General features: G+C 47.5%; 1 protein-coding gene and 1 pseudogene across 2 annotated transcripts in view; both read right to left on the reverse strand.

Moving 5' to 3' along the window:
* Positions 1-7,225: 7,225 nt before the first annotated feature.
* On the reverse strand, positions 7,226-7,735 carry LOC129340596 (cyclin-dependent kinase 4 inhibitor D-like; annotated as a pseudogene).
* A 1,490-nt stretch (positions 7,736-9,225) lies between these two features.
* Positions 9,226-12,541, reverse strand: part of LOC129340665 (BTB/POZ domain-containing protein KCTD5) — a 37,448-nt gene continuing 34,132 nt past the window's right edge. For both annotated transcript variants that reach the window (XM_054995585.1, XM_054995584.1), the window contains one exon: positions 9,226-10,483. In XM_054995585.1, coding sequence (XP_054851560.1) covers positions 10,454-10,483 — 30 coding nt within the window. In that variant the 3' untranslated portion in view covers positions 9,226-10,453. The remainder of the gene's footprint in view (positions 10,484-12,541) is intronic.

Here is a 12,541-nt window from a genome sequence, read left to right on the forward strand (position 1 = left end):
GGAATTGCGTAAGATCTTTGTCATATCAAGGAGTTTAGATGGTGTGTCACAAGTTCCGTCACCTTGCCCTGTTCATGCCGGGGCCTGAATCCGCTTTCTTGCTTGAATATGCAAGCTATACTGCTTTTGCCGATGTAAGCTCTGACCTTGCTGGTGTTTGAGTATCCCCAAAGGGGTCAAGCAAACTGGCCCCAAGGATACTAAATTAACACACCTGACAGAAAGCAGTCAAGCAATCATTTCTTGAACTGGTTTCAGAGCACTGTTCAACTGGTGACGTGCTGTGCACACTTGGCCAAGGAGTCTGCCCGCTGTCATAAGTGAAGTTCCTGACAGCTAAAGTTGGCATTGTAATCATCAGGTTGTATCTTTCCTCTAGTCTGCTATGTTATTATGCTGAAATGCTGTATGTTTCCCCTGCTCTGGTGGCTTTCCATGTGAACAAGTTATGTCTCTTTTGTATTTTACTTGCTTTGTTTAATAAATTGCTTTCCTTCCACACCTGTGTGTTTACTGCTGCCAAATCCTAAAAGAACCTCTTGCTCTTTGGCAAGACAGAATCCTTATGAAAGGTACAAAGCTCCTTTTGAACTGAAAGGGCCTGTAACTCTGACACCCTCCTTGCCGAGGTAATAGTGGCTAGGAAGGCAACTTTCCATGACATAATGTTTAATTCTGCAATTAGCAAGGGTTTGAAAGGTGCTTTTACAAAAGCCTGCAAAACTTGGAAAAGCTCCATGCTGGGAATCTGTGTTGTACTGGGAGGGCTAGTTGTGTCGTCCCCTTTATGTAATGCCTGATTTGCTTATTAGAGGCTAAGTTACGTAATCCAGTTGCTAAGTACAGCAGCAGTGGTCGATACTTGTCTCTTTAACATGTTGGTCCTTGGACCTTTTTTCCAACCTGTATGTAGAAAAGTAATAATCTCCTGTCTAAATGGGTTCAGTGGATCCTTATTTTGGCTAATCGACCAAAAATAGAAAGTTGCTTGTGTATCCTATTACATAAAAGGCAAGCTGTGGTTCAGACAACTCACTTTTTATCCTGGTGTACCTCCAGAGGGCGCCGCTGTGGCAGTAAGTCAAGGCGAGGAAGCTCATGCCTCCAGAGAGCACGCTGTGGTGGGAAGCGCAGGTGAGGCAGCCCATCCCTCCTTCCCGCCCACTGCCTTCAGCCAGCAGCAATTGGGGCATGGAAAAGGTGGCAATGCCCACCCCCTTCATCTGGCAGAAATCCAGTGGGGAACATGTGGCAAGGCCTTCCCCCTTCACCTAGCTGGGATCAGCTGCAGAGCAGGCAGCAATGACCACCCCCTTCACCCAGTCCAGATCAGGTGCACAGCAGGTGGCAATGCCCGTCCCCCTTTACTTGGCTGGGATAAGGCACGAAGGAGGTGGCAATGCCCGCCCCCCCTCACCTGGCTGGGAACAGACACAGAGCTGGTGGCAATGCCCGCCCCCTTCACCCAGCCAGGATCAGGCACAGAGGAGGTGGCAATACCCACACCCTTCACTTGGCAGGAATTAGGCACAGAGCAGGTGGTAATGCCTTCCCCACCTCACCTGGCCAGGATCAGGCGCGGACCAGGCAGGAATGCCCCCACTGTTCACCTGGCCGGGATCAGGCATGGAGCAGTGGCAATACCTGCTCTCTTCACATGGCCAGGATCAAGCGTGAAGCAGGTGGCAATGCCCCCACCCTTCACCCAGATGAGATCACGTGTGGAGCAGGTGACAATGCCCAGCCACCCTTCCCCTGGCTGGGATCAGGCATGGAGCAGGCAGCAACACACCCACCCTTCACCCAGATGGTATCAACAGCAGAGCAGGTGGCAATGCCCGGCCACCCTTCCCCTGGCCAGGATCAGGCACAGAGCAGGTGGCAATGTCTATTCCCCCTGCAACCAGCTGGGATCAGGTGTGGAGCAGGTAGCAATGCCCACCCCTCTTCACCCGGCTGGGATCAGGAGCGGAGAAGGCGGCCATGCCCCCCACTTCACCTGGCCTGGGTCAGGCACAGAGCAGGAGACACTGCCTGCCCTCCCTTCAGCCAACCGCGATCAGGCGCATAGCAGGTGGCAATGCCCGCCCCCTTCACCGGGCTGAGATCAAGCATGGAGCAGGTGGTAATGCCCGCCCCCCTTCACTAGCTGAGATCACGAGCGGAGCATGTGGCAATGCCAACTATTTCACCTGGCCGGGACTGGGAGCGGAGCAGGCGGTAATATCCATTTCACCTGGCTGGAACCGGGAGCTGAGCAGGTGTCAATGCCCGCCTGCTGGCCCTCCCCTTTCTAGAGCCCATTGTATTTTTTCCCACAATGGGCTTTGTTGCTGGTATTTGATATTTTCCTAGTGGCTAGTCATCTGGCCTGGAGCATAAAGTCTATGATTTCTTTAGGCAGTCCTCCTAATTCAAGGTTGTTCCATTCAGTCTCTATGCTGTCAATTTTACCTAGGCTGAATCTGGATGATCGACCGGTCCCTGGGACAGCAGATCGTACCTGATCTGAAGTCTCCGTAGTCTTCTGATCGACATGTGTATCAGTTCGGAAAACCATATTCTCCTCAGCCAGAATGAGGCCAGTAGAACGAGGTCCACTTTTTCCTGCCTTATCTTTGCTAATACTCTGGTGATGATTGCCAGTGGGTGAAAGTTGGCCTTTTGGTCAGGTCCAATACAGGACATCTATCCCTTCAGCCTCCCTCTTGTCGAACCTGGACAGGGATCTTGGTATTTTCCTGTTCTTGGCAGACACAAACAGGTCCATCACTGGCATTCTGTAACATTTGGTGATGACTTGGAATACTTGGTTATTCAGGGGCCACTCTGCCTGGTCCACACGTTGCCAACTCAGCCAATCAGCCCATATGTTTAATGTTCCTTGGATATGTTGAGCACAAAGACTTTTTAGGTGTTTCTCTGGATAGCTTCCTGGTGCAGAGGGAGGGATCTTGTTCCTCCTTGATGGTTTATCTGCGCTTTGGCAATTATATTGTCTGTCCTTACCAGTATAAACTTCTCTTGAATCTGTTTCTGGAAGGCTAGCAATGCCAGTTTTATTGCTCTGAGCTCCAGCCAGTTTATGCTGTTCATTCTCTCTGTTGGGGAACCACTTCCCCAGAACTACCTTGTCTAGGCAGTGGACTCCCCAACCTCTCAGGCTGACATCTGTTGTTACTATGATTTGATGGTCTGGCAAAGAGGGTCTCCCTGTGATAGATTGGACAGGGATGTCCACCATTCTAGAGAGGTTTTTTTTAAAAAAAAATTATTGGGTGAGTATCATATAAATGTTTACATTTTCCAAATCTGCCCTTTGTTAATCTATTCCCCCACCCTTTCCCTCCCCCCTCTCTACTATAGACTTCCAACAGCTTTCCAACCCAATGTCTAACACTACTCTACTTAATATTATTTGATTATCTAGCAAATAAATTGTTCTCTTAACTCAATAACTACTTCACATCGTTGTCCATATTTCCCCCTTGTAATGATCACTATCTCCCTCCTTAATCAAAAACTAAAAATTGTCTAATAACCACATCTCCCCTTTTACGTCCCACTTTCTATGTATTGTTTCAGTTTCCCCCAGTCTTTAAAAAATTCCTCTGGATTTTGTTCTCTTAGTTTTCTTGTTAATTTGTCCATTTCAGCCATATGTAGTAGTTTTTGTATCCAATTCTCAACAGATGGCACTTCTTGTGTCTTCCAAACTTGAGCATACAATATTCTTGCCGCCGTTGTCATATAAAATACTAGTGTTCTGTCTTGTGGATTAATTCCGTCTAAGTTCATGTCCAGCAAAAGCAGTTCTGGATTTTTATTTATTTGAAGTTGTAAAATTTGAGACATGGCTTCTGTAATATTCCTCCAGAACTGCTTTGCAACATCACAAGTCCACCACATATGATAAAATGAACCTTCATGTTTCTTACATTTCCAACATTTATCAGACATTTGGTTATTTCTGTATGCTATTTTCTTCGGTGTTAGGTACCATCTGTACATCATCTTATACACATTTTCTTTGATATTAGTACATGTTGATATCTTTAAGGTGTTCTTCCACAAGTGTTCCCACGCCTCCATTGTTATATCTCTATTACAGTTTATGGCCCATTTCACCATTTGCACTTTAACTGTTTCATCTTCTGTATACCATCTTAACAGGACCTTATAGACTTTAGATATCTTTTTTCCCCCATCTTGCAATATGCTTTCTTCCAGTTCATAATTTTTCAGTTTAAATCCAAATTTCAAACGATCCGAATCATATAAGTCTTTAATCTGTCTGTATTGGAACCAACCATATTGAAATGGCAACTCATCACAAGTTTTCAACTTAGCCATATTTTGCTCCTTTTTCAAAATTTCTTCATAGGTCAAGCATTGTTCTCTGTTATAAGTTATATTTGGTTCGACAACTTCTAATGGCACCACCCACATCGGGATGCCGTCATCTAAATATTTTTTATATTTTGACCAGACCGTAAAAAGTCTTCTTCTTATGTAATGATGCAAGAACATAGAGTCTGCGTTAAGTTTTTCATACCATAAGTAGGCATGCCAACCAAAGTGCTTTTTATATCCTTCAAGTGTAAGTAGTTTTTGATTTTTTAATAACATCCAATCTCTAAGCCACGCTAAACATACTGCGTCATGGTATAGTCTTATATTAGGCAATTGTAGTCCTCCTCTTTCTTTAGCATCACATAACACTTTCATTTTTACTCAGGGGTTCTTCCCAGCCCACACAAAATCTGATAACTTCCTTTGCCATTTATCAAATTGTTTGTTGTCCCTTACATTCTAGAGAGTTCTTTAGCGCCACAGCCAGTGTGATGCTTTTGTGGGTTTTCCCCCTTATGTCCCTTTGGTAATGGATCAGTGTCCACTGCAGTGTCCTCACAGCGAACTTGGCCCATGTCACTAAGTGTATTGTAGCTATGAGAAGTCCCAAGAGTTGTGCCAGCATCATTATATCTGCACTCTTTTGAGGTAGTAAGGTTGTAATTAGTTTTTTAATCTGTGTCTCTTTTCAGTGGCAAGTAAACCTTTGCTACTAGAGTGTTTATCAGAAACCCATGGTCTTGGAGGAACTGAACTACTGTCTCTGTGTGTGAACTGCACCTCTCCTTGATTGATACCCTTATTACAATATCATCCAAACAGGAGTACGTGTGTATTCCTTGCTGTCTTAAGGCTGCCATCAAGATAATCAGTACCTTTGTGAACATCCTTGGTGCCGAGGACAGCCCGAAGGGGTGAGCCTTGTACTGATAGTGCTGCTCCCTGAAGACAAACCAAAAGTACTTTCTGGATAATGGGTATATGGGGATGTGCAGGTAGGCTTCCTTGAGGTCCAAGGATGTTAGGAAGTCTCCCAGTTGTATTGACTGCAAAATGGATTGCAGGGATTCCATTCTGAATTTTTGTCATCTCCCAGAGATTGATGTCCTTTAAGTTCATTATAGCCCTCCAGTCCCCTGATTTCTTGGTGACTAAAAAGAGGATAGAATATGCCTCTTGGAAACGTTGTTGAAAGGGGACAGGCTCTATGGCCCCAATTTCCAGCAGGTGCTGTTTCGCTTCCTGCATCAGGTCTTCTTTGTTTTTATCCAGGGATACTCTGGTGACTGGATGAAATGATGAAGGGGAAGCATCGAAAATTGAATCTTGTATCCAACTTTCACCTTGGATAAGGCCTGTGGTGGTCTTTTCCCAAATGTTGGTATAAAGCAAAAGCTTTATACCAAATCCTGGAGTCATGCTGAAGGTTTTTAGTTCCGAGTCCTTGAGTCCTGCTGCTTTATATTCAGGAAGTGTGGAATCTGGACTGGTAAGTAAATTGCCTTCCAGGTCTTGATTCCCTGTTGTTTCTGGGTGTGGTTGGTGGTATGTAGGGACAAAAGGACTAAAAGGACTTTGACTTGTAGTCCTTCTCCTTATTAGAGGATGCAGATGGCACAGCCTTCCTCTGTTCCTTAGTTTCAACCAGGACTCTGTCAAGTGCTCTTTCTCCAAAGAGCAGACAACCAGAATATTTTTCAGTGGATAGGTTAGACTTAGATAAGGTGTCTACCTTCCAGTGTTTCAGCCAGAGGTTCCTTCTTACAACTATGTTTGCTGCTTGGCTCTGGTCCAAAAGTGGATGCTGTCTTGTGAGGCATCTGAAGAAAACTGGGCAGCTCTTTTTATCTTTAGCAGAGACCTTTTCATAGCCAGTGGATCTGGTTCAGGCTGTTGTAGTAGGTAATCTGACCAGATTACTACTGTGCAGGTGAAATTGGAAAGAACTGCCTAAGCTCTTATGGCTAATCAAGCCACCTCATGTGATTTTTTCTGAGGGCAGATATGTTCCTTTTGTCCACTCGGTCCTTCAATGCATTACCCCCATCTTTTGTCAACACCACTCTTAAGTGGACCTTCCTGTAGTGCCACTACAGGAAGGTCCACTTGGGAGACTTTAAGATCCTCCATTATCCCATCAGGCAAAGTGTAATACCTCTTTGCAACTGATTGCACAGTAGACACGCAGCATGGTACGAAACATTCTGAATGTTCAACTTCCTCAAAGTTCTCAAAGAAAGGACAGCTTAACATCTTTTTGGGCGGCTTCTTAAACCTTCTAGCATCAAGGGTGGGCGGAGTGGTTTCTGAAGTTTTTTCCTGGCTGAGATAATTTAAAGTGGTAACCAGCTTTTTGAGCAGCCTCTGAAAGTGCTCTGGCTGGAATAGCCTGGCTGAATTGTCTTTCGTGTATGACTCCGCCCCCAACCACTCTCCCTCCTCCCGATCAGATGTTATGATAGCTGATGGGTTAATAGATAAGGAGTCCTCCGTGCCAGAGTCCTGTCTTGGAGAGCGAGCGAGAGAGAGAGTGCGCACTCTGTCTGAGTGTGTCTGCAAACCTTCGTGGACTGGGGAAGGGATAGAGATCTGGCTCTATCTGATCTGACTCCCTTAATGCTTCTATCTGAAGCCTTGAAATGCTTACATCTGGGCTGCACTCAAAAGCAGAGAAGAGAACCCATAAAATAATATAAATAGAAACAACAATAAATGTAACTGAACACAGAGTGTGAGGTAGGACAGAACAAGCTGTCTCTGTTCTAGGGCTTGAGGCCGTCAAGGGACAATCCTTAGCGAAGGAGGCCTGAGTTATGCACAAAGGAGGTGATTCGGTGCTGATGCCGTTCCTTCTGCCCAAGTAAGGGCTGGGCTAAGCTAAGATGGAGAAGTGCTGCTCAATGATTGCCTGGATGTCTCTAAGCCCCAGATGTTATGCTAGCTCCAGCGGTGTCCGTCCCTCAGCATCTCGATGGTGCAGGTTGGACCCAAGTGCCAGAAAGCGTACAATATCAGTGTGTCCTTCCCGGATGGCAATGTGCAGGGGCAGTGAACCAGAAGCATCAGGTATGTTTACGTCAGCACCATGTTCTGCAAGGATCCTCAGAGTATCGAGGAAGCTGGTGCGGGCAGCATTGTGGGCAGGAGCCGTGCCCGACTCATCTTGGATATTGGGACTAGCACCTTGCTTCAGCAGCTCCTGCGCTACAAAGGTGTTGCCAAACATCGTAACTTGCAGCGCCGTCTTGCCAAAGCGGTTGAGCGAGTCTGGGTGCACCAGCTCGTGCTGCAGGAGGCGCCGCACCTCGGGCAAGTCTCCCCAGGCGGTGGCCCCACTCAGCCGGTCCCTGTCCTGGATCTCTGCCTGCGCCGGCGGCTACATCCTGGGCCGGCGGCTGCCACCAGCCACGGCTTCCTCGTCGGAGCGCAGGCGGGACTGTCAGGCGAGCCGGCACCGACGGTGATCCCGCCCAGCCTGCCCGCAGCTTGTTCCTGGGCTGCACTCTTTCCAGAGCTGATGAGACAGAAGAGTCTGCTGACTCTAGAGCTGTGGAGAGAGCAGGGCTGCATGCTCGGAAGTGTTTTCTAGTCTCTATTCATCTGCTGATGATCCACTGCTCCCTCTTGATCAAACCCAGTTCTCCCTTCCACTTCAGGCCAATTTCCAAGTCTGCATCATCCACTCCATAGGAGGCGATCTGAAAAGAATGGGGAAAAATGGTGTGCCCACCATATTTGTCGCTCCTGTTGTAGCCAGTGTCCCCAGAATAGCAGTCAGAGCTTGCCAGCAGGGGAGAAAATTTGCTGGGAACATTCCAGTTCTGGGATTTTGGCCCACCAGGAAGTGACCAAGGGGGGCTTGAGCCATCAGATGAGGTATCAACGCACTGCCCACGGGGCTGTTAACGCCCAGTGTGAAGATATCTCGGCTCAGCCTGGCAGCCTCTGCATCACCAGGAATCAGACCCTCCTTGGCTTTCCCAAGTGTTGCTCCATTGGCGAGGGTAAGGTAGATCTGATCAAGGAGAGATCCAGGGCCCCTAAAATCCCTCATGGATCAGCTTGTACTGCTTTGGAAGCAGTGTCTCCCATCTGCCCATCCCCTTTGCCCGAGGCCTTAGATGGGGAGGGTTTATTTGTCACATGTTCTCTCTTCCCAATAGACCCAGGGCCCTGGATATTTGGGGGGGGGGAATTACTCTTCATTGCTGCCTGTCCAGGACATTAGGTTTCTTCCCACGTTTTTTTCTCTAGGTAGTTAGAGCTAAGCTCTTGCATCCTCTTGGGGCAGTAGGGCTATTCAAACTGGAGGGACACACATGCATGATCTCAGGAAGGTATACACAAAAATTTGCATAGCCCTGCTTGGAGTGAGAGGAGGCGTAGCCTAACCAGTTTGGATGCCTTCCCCCACTGAAGGAGATCAGCCAGGTGGCAGGTCATTTTCGGCTGCCTCACTGTCAACTTTTGTAGTGGACACATGCAGACACCATCTTTCGTGGCAGGTGTAAAATGCTCTTTCCTAAGGGAAATGGTGACATCAACTTGAAGGTGATCAAACACAGAGGCCTATGAAAGTAGTAATATTTTCTCCCTTCAGGAAAGTCACAGCTTAGTAAATTCAATCAAAATTGTAACATTTACAAAAAAAAACAAAGAAATGCTTATATGCTGAGGAGGATTCAGGACCTATCTGTACAGACCAGTCTGGATAGCAAACTGGAAGAGCAAGAGGAGGGGCAGGCAGGCCAGCCTAGCCATTTGTGGTTGTGCTGCACAGATATTCTCGGCCAAAACTCTGATTAATAATATGTGACAATTCAGGCAGAGAGCTGGAGACAGAGAGTAATAAAGAACATGTATACGCAAAACTTCAGGGAGTTATTTAATGAAACAGTTTAAAGTATGCTCAGAGTGCTAGCGGGCCTGAGAGACACGTGGGGTCCTCTGCTAGTGCTCCGTGAAAGCAGCAAGAAATCCGTACTTCTTGAAATCTATATCAAAGACATGCTAATGGTTCCATCTAAACACAGCACATGAAAAAGCTCCAGTTGTTTCTCTTCACATTTGCCATGACCCTCCCTCAATGAAACCACAAGAAGTGCTTTGGACAATCTTTACCAAAACACCAGATAGTTCTGCATAGATAAAGAGATTATAGAAATGACTGTAAACATTGGATATCAAGACACGCAAGAATGCATTCCTTTTTTTTTTTTTTTTTGGATGACATACACCATTATGCTTCAGGGCAATTTGGCCAACATTCACAAACATTAAGGTGGAGCACTCGAGACACTCCTATTGCAGGCCTGCTTCCAGATCTGTCACAGGGCGTGAACACGTGCAGCCATTTTTGAACACAACTTTGGGTGGAAGCATATACGTGGAGGAGGAACAAGGTGGATAAAATTGGAGAATTGTTTTTTAAATTGACCGTCAGTCTTAAAATGTAGCTATCAGTGGAGTTCAACATCTATGATCAGAAGAGAGGAAAGCCAGTTCCAGGGAAACAGGCCACAGATTTCTTCCCAGGCCGACTCTTCCCTTTGTGCACTGAAGTAAACAGGGGTGGGAAAGAGATCCGCATTTCCCCACTGGCAGCCCTTTCGCCTGGGCTAGTGCCACTGACTTCTGACAGCAGGCTTGTATTAGCGCCCCAAGGACCATGCAAGAGCGGTCAACAGGTGCCACCCAAGAACTTGCCTGCACAATTGATGCATAGAACCAAGTATGTTGCCCTTTCACTGCCTTTCAAGGATTAAAACCCAAATTGCTTCCAAGCACTCAGCAAAGCTTCCTCCAGATACTGCACTGGGCAGAGCACTCCTCTCAGCAGAAGAGGTGGGGGGTTTGGGGGGGGCGGGGTGTACCTTTCCATGGGATGAACATCACTCAGACCATGAAAGACCCCTGCCTGGCATGAAAGCCACCTGGTCCTTTCTGCAGCAAGACAGGCATCCTCCCACAGCCTGCTCCATTTGCACCAAACATACGGAAGGTTCAAAATCCAGATCCACAAAAATTGTCTGAAGAAAGGACTCCCCCCGCCGGCCAAGCCTCTTCATTTGGCTGTTCTTCAGCATCCAATACTGGGATGTCACATCCTCGAACCGCGTTCCTGCAAGATCTGGGGGGAGGAGGGAGTGAAATGGGTGAGCCAGGCAACATTCACCAACAAGGCCCAACAAAAAGATCATTTCTCTACAAAGACTCAGCCCTGCCTAGGACCTTTTTGAAAGCAAGGCTCGGAGGCAGGCCGAACACCTGAGTTTCTCACTTGGATGCCAGGAGTCTCCGGGAAGCACAGCGAAGAGAACAGTTGCTTGGAAAAGCTAGGCAGGTTCACTGCTGCACAGCCCAAGCCGCTTCCAAGACAAGCTGAAGGTGGGGGTGGGGGGGTGGGGGCAAGATTATACCGGAACCGTTCCCCATTCCCATAAAAGTACTGGGCTAGCAAGCCCCATTCTGATGGTCCAGACCTCAAAAACAGACTGAGCTGAATGCCTAGAACAGCTGCGCAATTTAGCCACTTGTGATGCTGAACCTGCTCTCCCATTTCATGAAGCCTGCATTCCCACAAGTGGTGATGCACCGTCCAGCCTGCCAGAGAAATCGGCTCGGTCCTGCCCAGCTCACTGCAGCATATTAAGGAGCAACAGAACTCCCATGAATGCCCCCCTTTCACACTAATAACCAGGGTGTCAGGGCTGCCAAAATGTGATGAAGTCAGTCCTTTGTTTGAGTGGATGCCTCATGTCCCCCCTTCAAAGAGAGAGAAAACCATTTTCTAAACCAGTGCTCAAGTTAAATGGGCCAAGGCTTCATTTTCTAACCACATTAGAAGTAGTTTATCCAACTAGAGCACCCCATGCCCCTCTTTCAAGAGGGACAGGAACACGCGGTCCACTTCCAGCCCTTGATAGTAAGCGATGCACATTCAATGAGGGTGCACTAATTCCCGTCTTCACAGCTGTGGTTCACTTCATACCCTGAGGCTGGGGGGGGGGGAGAGATGAGGAGGGCAAAAATCCCCTTTCTAGAACTGATGAGTTCGAGGAGCAAGTGTGGTGGTTGGACCAGGATCTGGTATGCCCAGGTTTGAATCCCTACTCTGCCATTCGAGCTTGCTGGTTGACCTTGGGCTGGTCATACGCACTCAGCCTTACCTCCCTCACAGAGTGGAGAAGGAAAGAGCAATGTAAATCACCCTGAGTTCTTTGGTGGAAGAGTGTGATAATCACATATTAAAGAATGATCTGATAGTAATCAGAGTGCCCTGAAGTCCTTGTGCACCAAATGTTAACTGTTCAACTAACCATCCTCTTTTAATGGTCCAATTCAAATACTGCTTTTGAGTGACAGTTTCACAAAGGCCCATTAGATTTCTCTGGAAATTCGGGGTCTTGGTTTGTGGCTTGCAAGGAAGCTTATGATCAGCTTCCATGTGCTCAGAGGAGCACAACTACCTTGCTGGATAAAGACGATGTCTCTTCCCAAAGGAGACACCTTGAACTCCAACCACTTGTCCAGAACAATCTTTCCTATACATGCTGAACCTGGACATGATGTTTTTCAAACTCACAACTCCCACACACAAACACTCACTCAGATGTGAACATGGCTTGCATTGGCTTTTGGCCACCACTGTTTTCTGGTCAATGGAGATAAAGGAGGCCTTTGCGACTACCCTCCTCCCCCATGTAGTGCTGGTCTCACAGGAGCAATCAAACTGACCAGCTCTCTTGCCTGTCAAGGACCATAGTGACTCGGCATCTTTCCAACTGGACAAACTGGATCAAAACGGTGTTCTGGCTTAGGAAGACAAACTGACCGCACTGCGGCTTCCCCACTGGCCCTCTTCCTTCCTTTCTAGCTTCCTTCCTCCAGCAACCTTCTCTATGATGTCCATCCTTACCTGCCTTTCAGCCTCTGAACCACAGAGTGTTCTTCCCCAACTCCAGCCCCAGCTAGAGATGTCAGTAGATACAGGCAACCTGGAACCAGGCAACAGAGCTGCACTGTCCACTTTTGTTTCTGAACTAGAAAGAGACAAGGTGGCAGCGGACACCCATTCCCGAATACACAAGCCCTGAATCTCTTGGGAGGAAGGGGTGGGAGACAGGCTGCGACACACCTCATCTACTGCCCCTACTAGAAAAGACGGGAAGAGTCAACCTCCTGCCAA

Source organism: Eublepharis macularius, chromosome 12, assembly GCF_028583425.1.
Source record: "Eublepharis macularius isolate TG4126 chromosome 12, MPM_Emac_v1.0, whole genome shotgun sequence".
In the NCBI taxonomy this organism is placed as follows: Eukaryota; Metazoa; Chordata; class Lepidosauria; order Squamata; family Eublepharidae; genus Eublepharis; species Eublepharis macularius.